At 41.2% G+C, this 20814-nt stretch overlaps 1 protein-coding gene across 3 annotated transcripts in view; it reads right to left on the bottom strand.

The window, feature by feature from the left end:
* Positions 1-1244: 1244 nt before the first annotated feature.
* PCDH15 (protocadherin related 15) overlaps positions 1245-20814 on the bottom strand; it is a 904280-nt gene continuing 884710 nt past the window's right edge. Inside the window, exons 39-44 of one of the 3 annotated variants that reach the window (XM_048507036.1) lie at positions 13866-13887; positions 12593-12631; positions 10383-10456; positions 8954-9083; positions 6158-7188; positions 3786-3896 (exon numbers count right to left, since the gene is read on the bottom strand). In XM_048507036.1, coding sequence (XP_048362993.1) covers positions 6169-7188; positions 8954-9083; positions 10383-10456; positions 12593-12631; positions 13866-13887 — 1285 coding nt within the window. In that variant the 3' untranslated portion in view covers positions 3786-3896; positions 6158-6168. Of the gene's footprint in view, positions 3897-6157; positions 7189-8953; positions 9084-10382; positions 10457-12592; positions 12632-13865; positions 13888-20814 lie in introns of all 3 variants that reach the window. The other 2 variants (XM_048507034.1, XM_048507035.1) reach the window with 2 other exon arrangements.

Here is a 20814-nt window from a genome sequence, read left to right as displayed (position 1 = left end):
CTTTCACACTGAAAAGCAGCACGAGATCATAGAATGAAGAAGCTAGATTCTTTTAAAAAAATGAAAATACGCTCTTATGTGGCTCATCATTTGCAGAATTAAACAATCCAAATTAACTTGTAGTTTGCAGTATAATCCTAAAGAATTACACTGTTCTAAATTGGCTTAGCAGGGTGTAACTCTTTAGGATTCCACAGGTAGGTATTTTGGTTTTTGGTGTTCCTTTCCCATGGCCATTTATGCACTTATGGTCTCCTCTTTGGGTGCTGCAGGGAGGGAAGGGGAAGTGACGTGGGACGACTTCTGCTCTGACCACTACCAAGGGCAGCCCACCTGACTTCCCTGCACCTCTGCCTGCCTGCCTGGCCCAGGCAGAGACATGGTGCCTGAGCAGAGTGTGCCTGCTTTGGGCTCCCTGCACCAGGCAGCCCCAGTGTTCGAGCCACAGCAGCAGCGGCGGCGGCGGCGGCAGCAGAAGCCACCACCGCCCGGCAGGCAGGCAGGCAGGCAGGCAGGCAGGCAGGCAGGCAGGCAGGCAGGCAGGCCAAAGCTTCCTATGGGGGACTGGCTGCAGCTGGAGTGGTGGCTTCGGAGCACAAAGGAAGTGGTGTGTCTTTAGCTCTTTCGTCTTCATAGCATGCCACTGGAGCCCTAACTGTTTTTCATGTAAAAAGACTCCAAGGAACAAGATTCTGGTATCTGCAATAACATTAAAGCTGGGTTCTTAAAAACAAGCAAGCTAACAGGATAAAGTTGTATGGGGAATGTGAAAACAATCCCCCCCCCCCCGATTAATACATGTGGTATCAGTTTATGCAACAAAATATTTCTTTGATTTTCCCAGAACCTTTTCCCCTTCAACACATCCTTTTTATACAAACTATGCTTATTTTCAGAGTTCCTTTGTTTTTGCAGTTTTATGCAGAGAGCTTTTGGCCTAGAATCCATCTTGCATTTTTTAAACCCCCAAGGCAAGCTATAGCTGAAAATACATGGAGTTGAATACCTTGCTCGATTACCTACTGTGTCTTCTGATATCATTCAAATGCCTGCATCATTCCCATTTTTAATTTTGGCTGCTGTTGCCATAAGGTAAAAAAAAGACCCTGATTAATCACAAAAGCTGTTGACAAGGCTATTATATAAAGAAACAAACAAAATTGATGTGCAAAGGGAAAGGGGCTGTAGAAGGGATGACAGAAATAAAAAGCAAGATTAATTATTACAAACACCCCTGATATAAATGATTTTGCATCCTCTTTAATCTTCCATTCTATGCATCTACAAAGAGGTTATTGCATTATATAATGAGTATATTGCTGATACCAGGAGCCTGATTCATGTTTCACTTAGACCAATTTTATAGCTTTAAAAATTCCATTATGGAAGCTCCCCAGCAGCTGTAAATTTGCAAAGCTCCATTGGCTTTTGTAGAATTATGCTGATTTACCCCAGCTGAGCATCTCATCTTTGGGATATATTTCTAATTTATAGTGCTGTGATATCTGAATTGTTCCCTTTTTTTATTAAACAGTCCTTATAAATGGGAGTTTTTTAAAAAAATAATGTATACCAGGCATATTGTGCAGAACATTATGCTTTGAACGTATAGAGTCTGAAATGGTTAAATAGTACAAAGTCTGCAGTTTGAGCCATTTCATAATCAAGACAGTTCTATATCATGATGCTCCCATATAGCCAACAGGAAGGCTGTACCATTTAGGTCCATGGCCCCTTCCACACATGCAGAACAATGCACTTTCAATCTACTTACACAATTGTTTGCAAGTGGATTTTGTATTCTGCACATCTCTATAGTGCATTTAAATTGGATTGAAGGTGCATTATTCTGCATGTGTGAAGGATGCAGCAATTGTACCTTCAGGAAACACTTCCTTCTTCATGACCACATCAAAGGTCTGAATCAGTGCTGGCAGGTTGGAAGGGAATTAATCTGTGAAGAGTTGGCATGCATTGCTGCCTTCGTGGTAGCAACTTCTCAAAGCACATAACCAGTTCACAATTCAACTCCCCTTTAGGATGTCCACCTAAAAGAAATACTGGCACCTTGGTTGGGTCTAAGAAGTTGAGGCAAAACCAAAAGGAATCTGTCATGTGAAGGAAGATTATGCTGAATAGTGGGTGGAATCTGGAAGGATCTAGAATGTACTAGCTTTACAGACCCCAACTCTGGTTATTTGGTAGACAACCAGCTTTATTAGTTAAGACTCATAAAATACTGGCTAGTTGGCAAATGCACCAATCACCTCACTTTTAGAAGTGCAGTAAATACAAGGCATTGTTCTCAGCCACAAGTATGATGAAGAATATCTCTCATCCTGTCAAATGGATCATGAGAAGTGCACTAGAAACTCTTAGTGGTCATTTTAGGAATTTCTGACATGATCCTTAATAATAGAATGATTAGCAGCAACAACGTGTTTACAAGTAATTACAAACTGGAGGGAATACAAAGATGAGCTATAAACATTTATCTAAGCCCAGTAAAGGATCTTAAGAAGTGAATATGAATGTTTCAAACACAATGTTTGATTAAGCCACTTGGTGGAGGGAGTATTAGTAATGAAACAGATGGCTCTTTTAAGATTAAAGATGAAGGCATAGCAAGAGCCGATGCCTACAAGATTTTAAATTTGATAAATTCTTGTATCTAAGGCACATTTAAAAAACTGAACTGATTTCCAAGGCAGTTGGTGACTCCCCACCATAATGTGTAGTCTTCTAATGAAGATTAAACATTCACAAGGCCAAAACTAGCCTTCGGTTCACCCAAAATAGGTTGGCTTTGTGCAGGTGCAGCCACCGGATTTAGCAACCATGGGTGGCAGGCTGGATCAGAGCCTGAAAAGAACTTAGATCAGAAACATCAAGTTGTATAGGTCTTATCAGCAGGACAACTATGTTAATGTCTGTGGGTTGAAATAGCACTAGCTAAAGGGGCAGTGCTATACAGATAAGCAAGCCAAATGAATTCAATGCTGCCTTTTCTGCTGCAAACACTGAAAAAGCAATTCCTGTGCATTTTAAGTAGTGGTTTGATGATTATTAAGCAATAACTCCAAAGCCAACAAAACTAGTCCATTTTAATGAATACTTGTTAAGTGAATTCTGAATCTGTCAAAAAGAGTTGTTGGGAAGAACAATTAATTGGTACAAATGTGAGTGCAAATTCTCTGGGTTATTTTTTGTTTTGTTTTACTTTTAAAGCATTTTGTTGAAAGTATATAACTTATGTGCACAGTACAAAGTTCATACGGTTTCTTCGGTGGCGATAAAAAGCGTACTTTATTATAAATGGAAGTAAAAATCAAAATGGAAAAGAGAGGTCACAGTTTTGTCATTGGTATGTGAAGGTTATTCCAAGGACCCATCCAGAGTTCCTCATCATCGGACTGTGTGTGGTCGCTGGGTAATTCCAAAGGCTCCTTGATATCCTCATTATCAACAACAGACTCTTGCTCTTCTGTGCTTTTCAATCGGTTGCCCCCTGGCTTTGATGCCATGTTGTCAGGGTCTATAGCAGAGGATGCAAAGGAAACACTGCATGGTCTTGTGTTTAGTTTGTCACTAGATGCCCCTGTTGAAAATGTGTTCAATGGGACATTCTCTTCATGTGTCACTGCTAGCTTATCCAGTTTCTTGAAATGTTTCCCCAGCCTCACAGGGGATGTGACCTTTAAACTGTTTGAGAGGCAACTTCGCCGGGTTCTAATAACTGATCCATTTTGGGCTATGTAGATATTGCCATTGATATTGGTTTGAATGTTGGGGTTGCTGAGACGATTCTTCTGGCTTTCTGGAGCACTGTCTTCTCCAGTAGAGCTGGTCTCATATTCTGGATCAACTACTAACTTGATTCTTTTCTTTCTGGCCCACTCAGCTTCTGGTCCTTGTGGACTGTAATAGAAACCACCATCGCTCTCCATGACCACTTCACCATATTCATCATACATCCCAGAAGGAGACAACAATCGGCGACAACTTCCATATTGAGGCAATTCGTACCCATGTTCATAACTGTAGTAATCTTGTCCATAGTACTCTTGGCCAGGGTCTATACCAGATTCCATAGAGAGTTCCTCTGGTCGGAGAAGAGCAGGTCTTAGCAGTTGCTGTTGCTCTTGCTGTGCATAGCCTCGCATGGTACTGTCGCCGAGTTCTTCATACAGATTAGTGGCAGGAGTGCTTGCCGGCTTGCCAGCTGGTAAGGCCATCTGGATTCGAGCTGTCTTTGCACATTCAGCTTGCCTCTGCCTGTAGCTGACCATGACTATTAAAATAGCAGGCAAACAACAAAGGATGATGATGACAGCCAGAGCCAGCAATGCCCCTTCCGTGTAGCCTACAGCTTGTGCCTGCTTCTTCACATTGGCCACCACATCTGGAGTGCGGATTTCCAAAATGCGTCCTCCTTCCCCATAGTATGGCTGAAACTCTTTATTGATATCCAGAAGTTTGCCATCTAAAAATTTGAAAAGCTCATTTCTCAGTATAGCACGGTTCGTTAGAGGATCAATGGCATAGACCATAAGATCTGATTTTGAATAATCTTCTTCTGAGTAGCCATCTCCATGTCTACGAGCACCAATGGATTCTACCACAACTTTTGCACCAGGAATCTGGTCTTGAACATAGCTTTTCCCACCATAGACTTCAATGGGGCTTTCTGTTATGGCCAGATGGGTCTGTGGTAAAGGTTTCAATGGGAGGCACTGTGGTAGGGGTCTTGCTCTGAGTGGGGGCATTTCCTGTAGGGCTGCTGGTGTGAGTCTCCTGAAAGGAACCATCAGCTCATCTACAGCCCTTGACATTTCTGCTCCACAGTGCCTATTATGTCAAAAGCAGCGGCATTTTGGAGCTTGGCAATCTTTATTTCTGCAGAAAATGCAGGGATATCAACAATGGTGGTTAGAAAAAAATTACTCCAATAAATTTAGGACTGACTGTTTGGAATATCTCACACTATGAAATTCCAAGATGTATACGCACTTCACCATTTAGATTAATGGAATTCTACACACTTAAAGTTTGGAATAAATAGCTCAAGATTATAGCAAGTATTCCATATAATTGTATTGTCGAAGGCTTTCACGGCCGGAATCACTTGGGTGCTGTGTGGTTTCCGGGCTGTATGGCCATGTTCTAGCAGCATTCTCTCCTGACGTTTCGCCTGCATCTGTGGCTGGCATAAGATGCCAGCCAGCAGAAGCGCAGATGAAAGCGATCAGGAGAGCATTCTGTTATACAACCAGGCTCCTACATGCCTGAAACCACACAGCACCCAAATTCCATATAATTGTTTATCGATATGAAGCAATAGTTCCTGAATTCGAGTACTAAGCATGCAAATTCAATAGAAAATTTATTAAGGTTGAAAATTAGTTTCCATGTGAAACACTTAACGTCACATTTAGAGGCTTGGGGAGTACAATGCACACAAAATTATTGTATGCAAACAGTTCTACAATACTAAGTTGTAAAAGTGTTGCTTTCTAAGGCACAGATGGACAGATGTCTTTAGAAAACACAAACTATGCACTACAGAAATAGATATTTTCTAGAGGATTTATTTTAAAATGTCCTGCTAACTGGAACGTCAGGTAGTAACGTGCATGTGTGAGCCCACCATCACAGATCAAACATCACAGGCAGAAATCCACATCAACTCATAACCGTTCAATCAAAATCTTTTCCCACTGGAGTACATTCACACATTCTGCCATAAATCCACAAGTGCCCAATATTCAAGAAATCACATGGGATTATGTAGTGTGAATCAGCCCAGTAAAAAGCTTTGTAGAAAAGTTCTTAAAATGTAGTTGTCTATTATGTATAAAAGTTAATTATCCAAATCTTGATAAGAAGATCCTGAGATCTGAGCACATTAGTCCTCCCCAGTTCTAATATATTTGTTTTTTCTGCAAAAACTTGATGTCAGTCAAGCCATTCAGACACAAGACTATCTTTTTTTTCCTGCCAAAAGTTTTTTTTTAATGTATGGAAGTACTGGAGAGTCTCTAATTGTGATTAGTCACTTTTTGGGTTCAGACTGACATCATGTCTTCTCATGCCTAAAAAAAAGCACACAGAGAGAACATCAAACCAGAGCAGACTTTACTGCAAACACCCTACCTACTGTTTCACTTTCTAAAAAGATGTAGTGTCAGTAGGGATTTCTGAGTCTGACGCTGTAGTAGTAGCAGTAGTAGTACCGTGGCCTGATCTACTTTTGCCAGTGGTGGTGGATGTTTCAGTTTCATCCATAGCTGATGCTGATTTTTCTGATACTTCCTGAATTGTGTCATCTAACTCACTTCCTGCTGTGGACGACTGCTTCTTGGAACTGGTCTTGGAGCTCTTGTCTTGAGCTGATGGCACAGAGCTACGTTCACTGCTCTTGGAGCTCAGCACTGATGACATTTTTGACGTTGTATCTTCCTCAGTGTCAGACACTTCGCTTTGTGATTCAGACTCTTCAGAGCCTTCAGAATCTTCAGAGCCTGATTCACTGCCTGATGCGGAGGATCCCGATGACTCTGACTCTTCACTTTCTTCATCAGAATCCACAGTACTCTCAGTGGCTTCGTCTTGGTCCAGCGTCACTTTCAAATAGTCCTTATCTGACTGGGATTCGACACTTGCGGATGATGACTCTTCATAGGAGGAAGTTGATTTTCTTCTCCGTTTCCTCTCCTTTCCGTAGTCACTCTCTTCAGATTCACTTTCTGCAGTGACGCTAATGGAAATCCCTGATTTGGACTCTGATTCGCTCACTTCCTCTGATGTACGGTCCCGTGGTTTCCTGGGCAGTGGCTTATCCTCTGCCGATTTCTGGAAATAGCTTCCTTTAATAACCATGCTGTCTTCTCCATCGGCTTGCCGTGCTGCCATTAGCTTATCGTAATCTGCATCTTTGCCTCTTACTTTGTGTAGCATGGGGAATATCTTTGCTTTCTTCCAGGGAGAAGGTGCAACCTCAACTGCTGCTACAGGTTTGTGGGCACTAACTGCCACTCGGCTCATTCGCATCACGGCTTTTAGTTTCCTTTTCCTCTGGACAGGGCTTCCTGTTACGGCCCTTCTTTCACCTACAGCACTAACAGCTAGGCGAGGCACTGGTCTGCGACCTATACCTCTGCCTGGAACAAGTGGACCTGGTCTCCTCCTCTGCAAATTATAAAAATGGAACTTCAGTACGATTTTGGGAATGAAATCTTGCTATCCTGGAATACTTGATGCAGGAAGAAAAGAAGTGTTAGCATTTGTGTACAAGATTCATTTGGGATCATTTAGGAAGTATCTTGATATCACCTTTTTTTAGAAAGCTGGAAGCAGCAAAGGAAGAGCTATTTGCTTACACCCCTGAGTGCATAAAATAACACTTATCAGCCTCACTCCATCATGCAGCTATTTGGGTAAGTGCTGCTTTGCTCATCAAGTGGTCTTGTTGCAAAGTGCAACCTGTGATTTATATGTAGCACAACTGCATCCCCCCCCCCCCCCGAGAATGAGCCGTCTTCATAAGGCTTGCGATGGAGGGAGGCAGGAAACAACTTTGTGGCACAAATATCTGGTTTTCTGCATAATGTGTGTATCAGGTCTCTGTGATTGTTTATACCCCACAATAGGCTGCTTTTAAGATATGGACTAGTTATAATGATAAACTGTTCTTTAGTACAACAAAGCAGCTTTTAAATGATCATTCTGGCCACTAGAGTGTGGTACAGGACTAAAAATGAGCAAGAAGAAAACCCCTACCATTCTTTCCTTAAGAAGCTATCTTACACATGGTGTGTGGCTGCCTGTGATAAGCCTTTTTTTCCCCTACTGAGGGGACACACACAGCCTCCTAAAATTTTGGGGCTCTAGGTTGATTTTGAATTGTAAACCTTCCCCTCAGTTTCCAGGTATTCTACAGGTAGCAACTTTGGGTTCACTGCAGTTTTGCAGTGCACAAAGAGAATACTGAGATCACTGAGGCTGGATTGCTATATAAACAACTAAGAAGATTTATTTATTTACAGGTTGGTTTTAAAGGAACAAACCAGCAGACATCGTAGAAACCTGGCTGAGGCACAAGATTTTAAATTGGTTATGACTTCAGAGAATTTTTCTACAATTTTTCTACAACTAAATTTTTCTACAATGTTTTCAGGCACAAACAGACTTTTATTGGCCAACCACTCGGCTAGTTCTCCTCTCAGACGCAGGATTTCACCCACACCAGCCTGCCCTTTTCTCAGAGTCAGGCTGTCTAAATTGTACCAGGTCTGCTCAACACCAGAGACAGGCCTAACAATCAAGCACTCTCTCCTCTCCCAGAGATAGAGCTAAACTGCTCTGCCACACGACTAGGCAGACCTGCCCTTCATTCCTGTCTGCTCCTTTTCCTGAGCCAGACCTGAGCTGTCACTGCTCTCTTCCTGAAGCAGAACTCAACTCCCTCTTCTCCTGTGTTTCCTCCAGTATCTCATCCACCTTTTTGAAGGTGAGTGGATGCTGGAGCAGCACTCCAATGGGCTCATCTGAGCGGCTGATGATCACTTCAGGGGCAGGACAGCCTCCAGGACAGATGCAAAACAACAACACCCATCACATCTGCTTCCTTGAGGTTGTGGATCACATGTACATGTGATGTGTGAAGTCATGTGAATTGCCAGGAGTGTAGCAACACCATCTCATGCAAATGAGCTATTGAAATGAGAAGTACCTATCTGATAGCTGTGCATTACTGCTAGGGTATGCAACCTATCCACATTGTTCGTATCTGCTCACTGGTTCTATATCATCCATTTGATAGGGTGTGAAATTATGACATCCATATCCTTGATTCTAATGTATCCATAGACTCCTTCGCAATATGTAGGTGCCAAAAAATGAAGACAACATTTTTAAAATGTGGAAGAACTGGCAGAAAGCGAAATAAATCTACCTCAGCTTCTGGTCCTTGTGGACTGTAATAGAAACCACCATCGCTCTCCATGACCACTTCACCATATTCATCATACATCCCAGAAGGAGACAACAAACGGCGACGACTTCCATATTGAGGCAATTCGTACCTGGGAAAAAAGCCAGGTACAGACATTCTCTATGTTTGTGCACGTGTAGATTGAGGGTGTTTACAAGCATACAGCAATATTCCTCTCATACAGGCCTCTTTATTGTGGTTATGCTTTTATTCTAGAAATTCTTTATGTCCTAGGTTTTTTTGCCACATGTGTGGCCTTCAATGGTTTAATTTCATATAAATGCATTATACAGCAAGGTATTCAGGTTTCCTTTCTGTCTTCTTACTGCAGCACATTTCTCTTTCAACAGCCAGGCCAAAGAAGATGTTGGGAACTCTGAGTATGAACTTCCAAGCAATATTTTTTGCCTTATAAATTAGTGTCATTCATGATACAGGTAGGGCTTAAGATATACCGTTAGGGCTGTTTTCTCAACCTGAAATGGACCCATAAAAATTCTGTTTGCCTACGTGGAACAAGTCTTGAATAGGGACCCAGAAAAACATCCAAAACACTGTTTCTTTTTAAAAAGTCCCATTAAATTTTAAGCCACATGTTTAGTATCATGGCACAAATATTATGGCAATTCAAATTCTTAACACCTAGACTTACACTTAAAACACATGTTTTGACAAGTTGTTTATAACAGTAATATTCTGTAGAAATAAAAATGCAAGTATTCAGAACAGGAGTTCATATGTTCTCACATGACAATAAATCAGCATAATATTTTTATCCATCTGTCTGTATCTCAGAGCACATTATATATGCCTATGTTGTTCTGAATTACAGATTACTGTTTTGTTAATCTATTGTTTAGGTTTTGTTCTTGTTACATGTACAGAATTGGTAGATTGGAGGAAAAGAAAATACTACTATAATATTTTCAGTGACTCAAATTAACACTCTGATACTCACAAGAACATTCAATAGCTTGTGTAAAAACTGCTCAATGGAAGTGCATAATGGACTACTTCTTGAAAAGAACTTCTCCCCACTATCTCACAAGAAGCTTTTTAACACTTAGTGGATATGTTGTGGGGATTTGCTATTCAGTGAAATCAAGCCAAACATTCCACCAGTCATACCTGCACCTTTAGCAAGAACTTGTTTGGCTATCATCACAATTTGCGCATTTACACTAAGGCCCCTTCCGCACATGCAGAATAATGCACTTTCAATCCACTTTCAATGCACTTTGCAGCTGTACGGAATAGCAAAATCTACTTTCAAACAGTTGTGGAAGTGGACTGAAAGTGCATTATTCTGTATGTGTGGAAGAGGCCTCTGTTACAGCAATACAAATGCCTAAATCTCAGATGTATGCAAAAAATACAGAATAAATAATACCCATGTTCATAACTGTAGTAATCTTGTCCATAGTACTCTTGGCCAGGGTCTATACCAGATTCCATAGAGAGTTCCTGTAAGTCACAATAAAAAAGAAATTCAACAGGAATGTTAGCAAGGTAAAGGATTGTGGGCATGTGGAAATATCTTTCACATGGAATCAGCCTTGAGAGTGTACATCTCCACCCACGTAAACTACTCTTTGTGTGAATTGCGGACAGGGCCAGCAAGTATAAAGCATGTGTGATTTACCCAGTAGCAGAGCTACAAGGAGGCAGGGGGGTACGTTGCTCTGGGTACGCGCCTGGGGGTGGAAAACCACCCTGCCCCCTGTTCCCCCCACAGTGCCCTGCTCCCCCCACTCACCTTAGTTCAGAAAAGTGGCCTGAAAAGGTCCCTGGTGGGAACTACACTACCCAGGAGACATTGCAAGCCCCAAGTTTTTTTTCAGCCTGAACTGAACAGGTCTGAACTTTTTCAGCTGAACTTTTTCAGCCTGAACTAAGGTAAGTGGGGGGTGGGGGCGGGGTGGGGCAGAAAACATAGAGTCCACCCTGGGCCCAGTTTGGCCCAGTTACACCTCTGGATTTGCTCCAGTTGCATGATTCCTCCCATTGCCAAAAGAGGGAGAAACAGAGGTATCAGCAGTCTGGACCTTGAAGCACAAACGCAAGTGAACCCTACCGCCAATGGCTCAGCAGGGAATCCCAAATGTAAATATGCCTCACCAGCCTTGAGCTAGCATATAGATTCATGGTGATTTTTGGGACAACTTGAGTTAAAATGAGTAAGAGGAAAAACAAATGGTAGCAGAAAGCAAAAGATTACTGGTGAGTAAAGGAGTGAGAAACATCAGCAAAGAGAAGTGCATGGAACAGGAAGAAAGTTGAGTAATGGCTTACACTATGCAAATTTACCTGGCGGTATAACCCACTGAATAAAATGGAACCTATTTCCAAGTATATGTACAGAAGATAATAATAGAATGTGACAAAGCAAGCAAGGAAGCAAGGTATATCTGAGGAAACACAATGAACTCTCACACAAAACAACCCTGTGATATCCAGCAACAACCAACCAAAATGACTAGAATATTCCCTCAGGGGACAGGAAGAATCTGAAAGTTCATTGAATTCCTTTGCTTTTCTCAGTAGCTTGCTTGTTTTAATCTCCCCCCCCCCAACCTTTAATTTATCTGAACTTTTAAGAATCAGATTTTAATTTTGTTCAACTTTTTCTCCCAACTATGCTGATTTTTAAAAATGTTGGGTAGCAATGATACTCTTCCATTCTCCCTTCCTTCTCCTGAACACAATCTCTCCAAATAAAAGAAACCTTCACTGTAACTTTTTCAATTCCAAGACAAGACAAGACAACTGAGAAACTGAATTCTAAATTACGTGGATCTTAATACATACTTTTCCTCATCTCTGAAGGGCATCTATTGTTTACATTTACAAATAGTGAGTATCTGTATTTCTTACAGCATCTTTCAGAACTCTTTAATGTCCACAGTTTCCAAACATTAGTGTAAATTTCTGTAAATACACATAAATTCCCATCAGTCAAATACTAGCTGGACCAAGCACTAAGCCAGGAGAGTGGGTTTGCATTAAGCCTAGAGGCTAAAATTAATTAAGTGCATCACAGGTGAGAGAGGAGAGGGTAGATAGACCATATTGGTCATATAGACCATATTGGTGCAATTCAACTCATTCATATAAGTTTGTGTGCTGCTAAACCTATAGGCGGCTAAGATCAGTTTTACCAAATTTCAGCTAACTTTACAGTGATCAAGGATATTACTCATCCTTCCGTAATGGAAAGATTATTAGAGCAGAAAGAATATTAGTAATTACAATTCAGATTCTTGAGCATATCTTATAATACTGCAGCTAATTACATTATTTTGGACTAAAATGAGCTTTGGATAGTTTCAGTGACAGCACAGTGCTATACTAAATTTGGTAGAATTATATCAACTGCAACAATCACACAACTGAGTCAGTATGCTAAAGTTCATGAATCTGTCTACAATATTGCCAATTAAAGTACAGTGAATAACTGTAGTCTTCAAAAATGAATGAAATATGCTTCTGATTTCCCTTAGCAATGAACACAGGTAATCAAAATGGATATGAAAGTGTATTTCATGTAAGTTCTGGAATAGTAAAAAAAAAGAGGGAATTCTTTTTTTTTTTTAAAGGTACCTCTGGTCGGAGAAGAGCAGGTCTTAGCAGTTGCTGTTGCTGATAAAGAAAATTGGAAACAGAAAGAAGGTTATGAAAAAGATTTAATAGAAAATGCAAGTAATTTACTTTGAGATTAAAAGGTTAAAAGGTAACCTTTAAACCGCTGTAACAACAGTATTTCTGCTTAGGACTATAATGTATTAAATGTACTTCAATGCTTGTTCAGAGTTTACCTAGTACTGAAGCTAGACCAGTGAAATTTTCTGAGGAAATCAAGCGTAATTTTAGACCATTCCCTCCTTCAGTTCTAGCTTTATGCTGTTTCTAGGGTCTCCTTGTCCCTGAAGATCAGAATGTGGGAGAGGAGAATTTTGGGCTGCAGCCGGTGGGGGAAGCAAAAAAAAATCCCCATGTCTGCGAGGATCAAACTTCCTACTATGGGCTATCAGAAGATGGCTGTTTCTCACTGTTAGTCAAGCAGCTTCTTATCAGACATTCTGAATAACATCAGCTACAAAGCACTCAGATATTCCATCACTTTTTAAAGGTGCCATGTGCATAAATGACAGTTTTCCTTTTCAAAATATATGTCAGCACAAATTGGGGGAGGATTAAAACATTGCAATGTAATTTCAAGGGGGGAAAGTAATTTTATATGAGAGTGTGCCATTAAATGTTGCTAATATCTGTGTATTTTGTACTTAAGGATCTGTCCCAAGCACCAAATGTCTTTTATGGTCCTATTCTGGTAATTTGAGCCTGTGTGCTCAGGGCTCCATGGCTGGCCATCAAACAAGAAAGGAAAACAGTCATCAACTAATGTCCTAACATTCAATGAGATCTCGCCCAGGTGGAAAAAGAATGTGCGTGGGAAACCATATCTACCACAACAGCTCTTGTGGGCATCAAAAAGTTTTTCTCATCAAATTTTCAGTCTAGATTACACCTACATGATAAATATTTTTGAAAATACAGCAAGTACAATAGACAATTACATAATCTCTGTTTCAGGTGTAAAAATACGTCCCACAATAGGCAGAAAGGAGATTAGTTTTATTATTATTATTAACTTGATTATTAATAAATAATTAAACTTGAAAGCCCAGAGAGTACCCTGCTGGATCCAGCCTTGATCCCCAGTTACACTGATAACACAGGATAATTTTATATTCAACGAGAACTTATATCAATCTGTCTAATGAACTAGACAATATTACAAAAGTTATACTAAAGAAAAGAATCAAAAACTGGAACTTGCTGCCAAAAAAAATGCCCAGAGGGTCAGTCTTACCTCTTGCTGTGCATAGCCTCGCCTGAAATTAAAAAAAGAAAAGGCATTAATACAATTATCCAAGTGTGTGTATGTGTGTGTGAGCACACTTGTGTGTATAATTCGGTGTATACATACATCTCCACCAGCCCAAGTTTCTCAACAGGTAGGTGGAAGACCTCAGAGCACAGCATCAAATTTAATGGGATACACCATTAAACTCTGGTCTTTTCTGAATGAGCCAATGACTATGTATCTTGCCACCTAATGCTATGGGATTGTTCTTTAAATTCTGCATATTTTTTACTCTGCTTAGTTCTGGAAATGTCTTACCTTCATTTTTCCAAGCACTTTTACCATTATGTTTTTACTGATCTTTTTCCAAACCAGTTTCCCTTGACTGTGTGATGTTAAAACAGTCTTTATTTCTCACTCCCAACAAATACTTGGCCCTTATCCATGCCTTTGTGCAGTCGCCCAAGCTCCCCTTCATCCACTTTCTCCTCTCTCTTGTTCCCCATTTTTGAAAGAATATATTTTTGAAAAAAACTGCCATATTGAACTAGCGATGTAACTTTCAAACAGACACACACACAAGCACAGTTGAGTGGATCAGATTTGTTAACTTTATGTAGAACTTGTAATGGAATGTTCAGGCAAGCAGGGTTGATTTTTGTGGGGGGTGGGCAGGCTATGATTTAACATTAGGGTAAAGATACAAACCAGGTCCACTGTATTAGCTTTGTTCATTTCCTCTAGCAGTTAGGAGCTAGTGAAGTTGTCAAGGGACTGCTGCAGGAATGATCATGTGTTTCTGCAGCTGTAATTTGGTTGAAAAATGTGGTTCTTTGCATTTGTGGGTTACACGTTTCAGTGTTTTCAGGTAATGGTGCCTGCTTCAGGGGTTGTTTTGGCTGCCACTTTGGGTTGACAGTTCTCAATAGTAAAAATGGAGACACAGACTTTTTAAATTACCATTTCAAAAAGTAACTCTTCAGTAATACTAGAGCACCTGCACACACACGCAAAAAAAGAAGGAAGGTTGTTCTGAATTATTGGATGACATCTCACTACCATCAGGAATAAAAAAAAATTTCAATAGTAGTGTGTGGAATAAATATAAGAGATGTGTGGGGAGGGGAGAGAATCAAAACATGTTCAAAACACAAGGTTTGACCACTGGAAAATCTCTGGTAAGCTGTGCATGTGGAAAAGACTTCTATTATGAAGAATGAGGGATATAATCTACATTATACATTCATAGGAAGAGGTTTTTTTCTCTTTGCTTTCCCAGTCCCCAGCCATGTGCTCCCGAGGTCACATTTAACTTACTATGTTTTCCCAACATAAATGATATCTATATTCCCTTGTTTAAGCTCCATCTCACCAATGATGTATGAGGGATATAAATGGGGATATTAAAGCTTCAACATGTGATTGGCCCTTGGGTACCTCAATTGAAAACAACTGTCAAGAAAGAAAGAACTGTTGTTATGACAACAATAGGCTATTAGTATCTCTTCTGGGCAGATTCTGAATAGAAAACTCACACATCAGTATTGTGAATATGTATGGTTTGGGACATGTATATCATCTGGCATGGGATGTCTATCCACAGCCTGAGCCAAAGCCCCTTTTAGCACATTATTTTCTCATCTGCCCCTTCCTCCACTGGGATCCAATGCAGCACATGTGGCATGTTATCTGGGCATGGAATTTTCTGTCATCCTCTTCCAAAAAAAGTTATTGAAGAAAATCAGGAGACCTCCAGGACTGGTACTGTTGCCTTACAAGGAGCTACAGTAGGGACAGAAAAACTTCAGTGAACATATGGAAACTGTTGGGACAAGTGTGTGTTCATCAGTGGATTTGTGCTATATTGAACTGTGGCTGCCTCCACAATTCTGTGCAGAATAACCTTTCTTTCTAAAACATTTTCAACAATTTTAAGCCAAGTGCATCTTAAAGACAAACAGACAGTCATTAATTGACTTTTGATCTAGATTCTGACTGTATGATTTTATTAATTTACATTTTTAACATATGCTTCAAAGATTAAAAATAGAATATGTATCTCACACATGGCTTCAGCTATTGTTTCAAATCCCCACAAGCTTTTTTTATCATACAATAAAGAACATTTTGAAGCTTCTTGGGAGATAAGTGGGTGGAGATATTGAGCAGGTCACAATCACTAGTAAAATAGATAGAATTTGCAGTTGAAATTTACAGATGGCTAATGAAGTCGCCCAACTTCAGCCTGGAGATAGAAACTTTTAGTTCACCAAATTATATGAGATATGAAGACATCAATCCTAAGCATTTTTACTCCGAATCCTATTCAATATGTTGAATGGCGCTCACTCCCAGCAATCTGTTTTTAGGATGGCTCTGAAAGCTTGCAATTTCTGCACAGTTACCTGGAAGTAAGCACCACTGAACCCCCTGGGACTTCTGAACAGGAATGAGAGGCATGTGGTAATGGTTTCCCTACTATTTTCCCCACCCCACACTTAGTTCACTGCAAGCCCTTACTTGCTTAGCCAGTGGAGGTTTGATTGTGCTGTACAGCAAGCGAGGGAGCAGAAAGGTAATCAAGGCAGGGACGTATCTGCCATGGTGACATGGGGAGTCAAATGTCCCAGGCACCCTCATTTGGTTACATGGGGGGAAAACTCAGGTTCGTTTTGTGTGTGTTTTTTTTGTGTGTTTTTCAGTTTTTGGCCTGCAGGGAGAGCAGTTTTTAGGCTAGCTGGCAGCACCAAAATTTCAGGCAGCTAATAGAAGATGGGGGCTACACCTTTGAGGGTCCAAAGTTATGGACTAAACTTCACAAATCCTGGGTGATATCATCAGGAGAGTCTCCTAAAGATACCCTGAAAGTTTGGTGCTGCTAGCTTAACAATTGCATCCCTGACAGCAGGCACCCCCAAATTTCCCCAGCTTCCCCTTTTATAAACCCACCCCCTTCGACATAGATTTAAAGGGAGAATCTGAGGTCCCCAGTTTAAACAATGAAAGTGATGCTGTTTCAGGGTGAGGGAGAATCCCAAAACAGCATCACTTTCAATGTTGTTTTAATTGGAGACCCCAGATTCTCCCTTTAAGGTGGATTTAAAAGAAGAATCTGGGCTCCCTAGTTTAAACACCATTGAGAGTGATGCTGTTTGAAGGTGGTTTCCACTGGAGGTGTTTTGTGAGAGATGATGCTGACATTTGTTTGGTAAATGTTTTGCTGGGGTGATTTGTGATTGATTTACATGCTTAATACCCACTTGGACTGGCTTGGAGCTGTTTCTCAGACTAACAACCTATCTCATAAGGGTTGGTGTAAGGACAAAATTAGGAAAGAGAGTTGGTGGGGAGAGAGCCATGTATGTTTTGCTGGGGGTGGGAGGTGTTTTGTGAGCTGGTGCAAAAATCATTGTTTGGTCATGGTGGGGGAGAGGGGTACAAAAGCTGTGATTTTACACATAGACAATCCATCAGTATGTGACATCCTGGAAATCTGAAACTCAGATGTATGCCACAGACATCAACAGGATGTGTCTCCTGTAAGGGTGTATGGGGTTGTCAGCATGAGCAGTTCATGATGTACTTTGTATCACTGATTTGGGTAGGATTGAAGGGCACATTACTCTCTAAGGGCCTTGAATTGTCAGATTTCAGAAGCTAAGCAGTGTGGTCATGGTTAAAAATTGGATGGGAACCACCAAGGAATACCAGGGTTGCCATGCAGAGAAAGATAATGGCAAACCAGCTTTGATAGTCTCTTGCCTTGAAAACCCTATGGGTTGCTATGAGTCAGCTGCAAATGGCACTTTACACCCACCCACTCAGGCACACAAAATTCTCTCAGGACTGTATCTTTAGTGTTTTCCATCCTATTCAGAACTTCTATTCATATCCTGACATAGATATAGGAGGGTTGGAGACAATGCACAAAATTAGCCCAAAACTGAACTAGAATAAGACACTGTATGAAGGGAATGATAGCGAAGAAAATAAAAGAATAGTGTGGAGGATAATGATTGTGTTTAATTTTTAATACTACCATCTACAAAGTCTCACTATTAACATTCAATGCATCAGTTATCAGCGTTAAATTGTTGCTATAGTCCATATGATAGGAAAGTAATGAACAACTAAAGAGAATCTTTATCAGTGACTCTTTGAAATTTACTGAAGCTGTATAGAGGAGAAAATCTCATGTCTTTATTGCCTGAACTATGTATTCTGTGGTGGGTGATCTCATGTCCTGCAATCCTGGCTGGTGCATCAGCAAGGGGCAATTTGTCAAGAGAAAGAGGTAGGCAAGAAAAAGGAAATTGACCTTCTCCCCACTCTCTGATCACTTTTTTCTCAACTGGAGATCCAGGACCAGGTTTACGATAGCTTTCCAGATGTAGGAAACTAGTTGAGGAAATGGGATAAGGGATAGTTACCCCCCCACCCCATTTCTCCAGCATTTTCTCTGTTGCAGACCTGGAGAAGCTAAGAGAGGCAGAGAGGGTGACAGATGAGGCTTTCAGGGACCTAACAGCCGGGTCCCACTCCCAGGGTGACATCTTTTCAGATGTCATGGAGCATGAGGGTCTGGGGGATGGAGAGCGCCAGTCTGAGGTGGTGGAAGATGCTCCCTTAGATGGGACCCCTTCCTTAGCTGGTGAACAGCTATTCTCTTGCACTGAGGATACTCCTTGGGGAGATCGGGGGAGCTCCTCGTAATAGGTGATTCGATCATTGAGAATGTAGAGAGTTGGGTTTGTGAGAGGCATGATTACTGCATGGTGACTTGCCTGCCTGGTGCGAAGGTTGCGGATGTCACGCTTCATCCAGCTAGGCTGTTAGACAGTATTGGGGTGGTATCAGCAGCTATGGTCCACATTGGAAACAACGACATTGGGAAATGTAGCCAGGAGGTTCTGGAGGCTAAATTTAGGCTGCTAGGTAACAGGTTGAAGTCCAGGACCCCCAAGGTGGCATTCTCAGAAATGCTATTTGTTCTACACACAGGACCAGCAAGACAAGCAGAGACAAAGGGTCTCAATGCGTGAATGAGAAAGTGGTGTAAGGCAGAGGGTTTCAGATTTGTTAGGATCTGGGGAACCTTTTGAGGCAGGTCTATACAAAAGGGACTGGCTTCACCTTAACCAAAAAGGGTACAGGCTGCTGGCGCTCAACATTAAAAAGATGGCAGAACAGCTTTTAAACTGATCCCTGGGGGAAAGCCAACAGGAGCTGAGGTGACTTCAGTTCGGAATACAGTATCTTTGGGGATGCAGATAGAGAGGGACATTTTTCTAAATCAACCCCATACAAGCAAGGAACACAGCAATGTGCATAGGGTGAGTGATAGTGTCTACAAAGGGCTAGAGGGCAAAGCACATAAATCCCAGGTTAGGGACAGAGGTGCCTCTATATAGGTGCCTCTATGCTAATAGTAGAAGCCTTAGACTTAAAATGTAGGAGCTGGAGTACAGGGTTTCGAAGGAGGACATTGATATAGTGGGCATTACAGAGACATAGTGGAATGAGGAGAACCAGTGGGATGCTGTTATCCCAGGTTATAGGCAGGATAGGATAGGATGTGTCGGGGGTGGTATTGCCCTCTACGTCAAAGAGAGCATATTGTCACATAAAATAGACAATGCAAGGGGAGCTGATTCTCCTACAGAAGCACTGTGGATATCAATACCAGGTGTGAAGCATAGTCTAATATTAGGAATATATTATCGTCCCCCTGACCAAAGTGCACAAGAGGATTCTGAGATGGAAAAAAAAATTAGAGAGGCCAACAAAAGCAAAAACATTGTTGTAATTTCAACTATTCCCACATAAAATGGAAAAATGTATGTTCAGGTCAAAGTAAGGAGAGAGCATTCCTGGATATGCTAAATGACTGTGGCTTAGAGCAGATGGTTATGAAACCAACCAGGGGAGAGGTGATCCTAGATCTAATTCCATGTGGGACCCAGGACCTGATACGGGAAGTCAGTGTTGTTGAGCCGATAGGGAACAGCCACCACAATACTGTCAGATTCAGTATCTCTGCATGTGAGCAAGTGACAACTACTAATGTAGTTACATTTGCCTTCAGAAAGGGAAATTTCTCAAAGATGAGGGGGATAGTGTGTGGGAAGCCAAAAGGGAAAATCAAGAGAGTCAAAACTGTCCAAGATGCTTGGAGGTTATTTAAAAACACAGTAATAAAAGCTCAGCTGGAATGTGTTCCGCAGGTTAGGAAAGGCAGCACCCAGTCCAAAAGAAAGCCACCATGGTTAAAAAGGGAGGTTGAGAAAACTATTAGAAAAAATATTTTTTTTTAGAAAATGGAAGTCCAGCTCGACTGATGAAGAATATGAGAAGGAACACAAATGGTGGCAAAAGAGAAGCAACTTAGCTGTAAGGGAGGCAAAAAAGGATTATGAGGAACACATGGCTACGAACATCAAGACGAGCAGCAAACAGTTCTTCAAGTACATCAAAAGTAGGAAGCTAGCTAGAGAAGCAGTAGGCCCGTTAGATGACAAAGGAACAAAAGGTATGCTAAAGGGTGACAAGGAGATTGCAGAGAAGCTGAATGAATTCTTCGCATCTGTCTTCACCCAAGAGGAGGTGAGGAGAATTCCTGCGCCTGAACCATGCTTCTTAGGAGGCAAATCCGAGGAACTAGCGAAGATAGTGGTAGACAAGGAAGAAGTCCTGGCAGCCATTGATAAACTAAATGCTACCAAATCCCCTGACCCAAATTGCATTCACCCAAGAGTTCTTAAAGAGATCAAGCATGAAGTTGCTGAACTTCTCACTTTAATATGCAACTTATCCCTGAAATTGGCCTCCATCTCTGAAGACTGGAAGATGGCCAACATCACACCAATCTTTAAGAAAGGATTTAGGGGGGACCCAGGAAATTACAGGCCAGTCAGTTTGACATCTGTTCCTGGTAAATTAGTAGAATCTATCATTA

This window comes from Sphaerodactylus townsendi, linkage group LG08 (assembly GCF_021028975.2).
Source record: "Sphaerodactylus townsendi isolate TG3544 linkage group LG08, MPM_Stown_v2.3, whole genome shotgun sequence".
NCBI lineage: Eukaryota > Metazoa > Chordata > Lepidosauria > Squamata > Sphaerodactylidae > Sphaerodactylus > Sphaerodactylus townsendi.
Note: the sequence above shows the minus strand (reverse complement) of the source record. Positions and strands in the feature narration are given on the sequence as shown.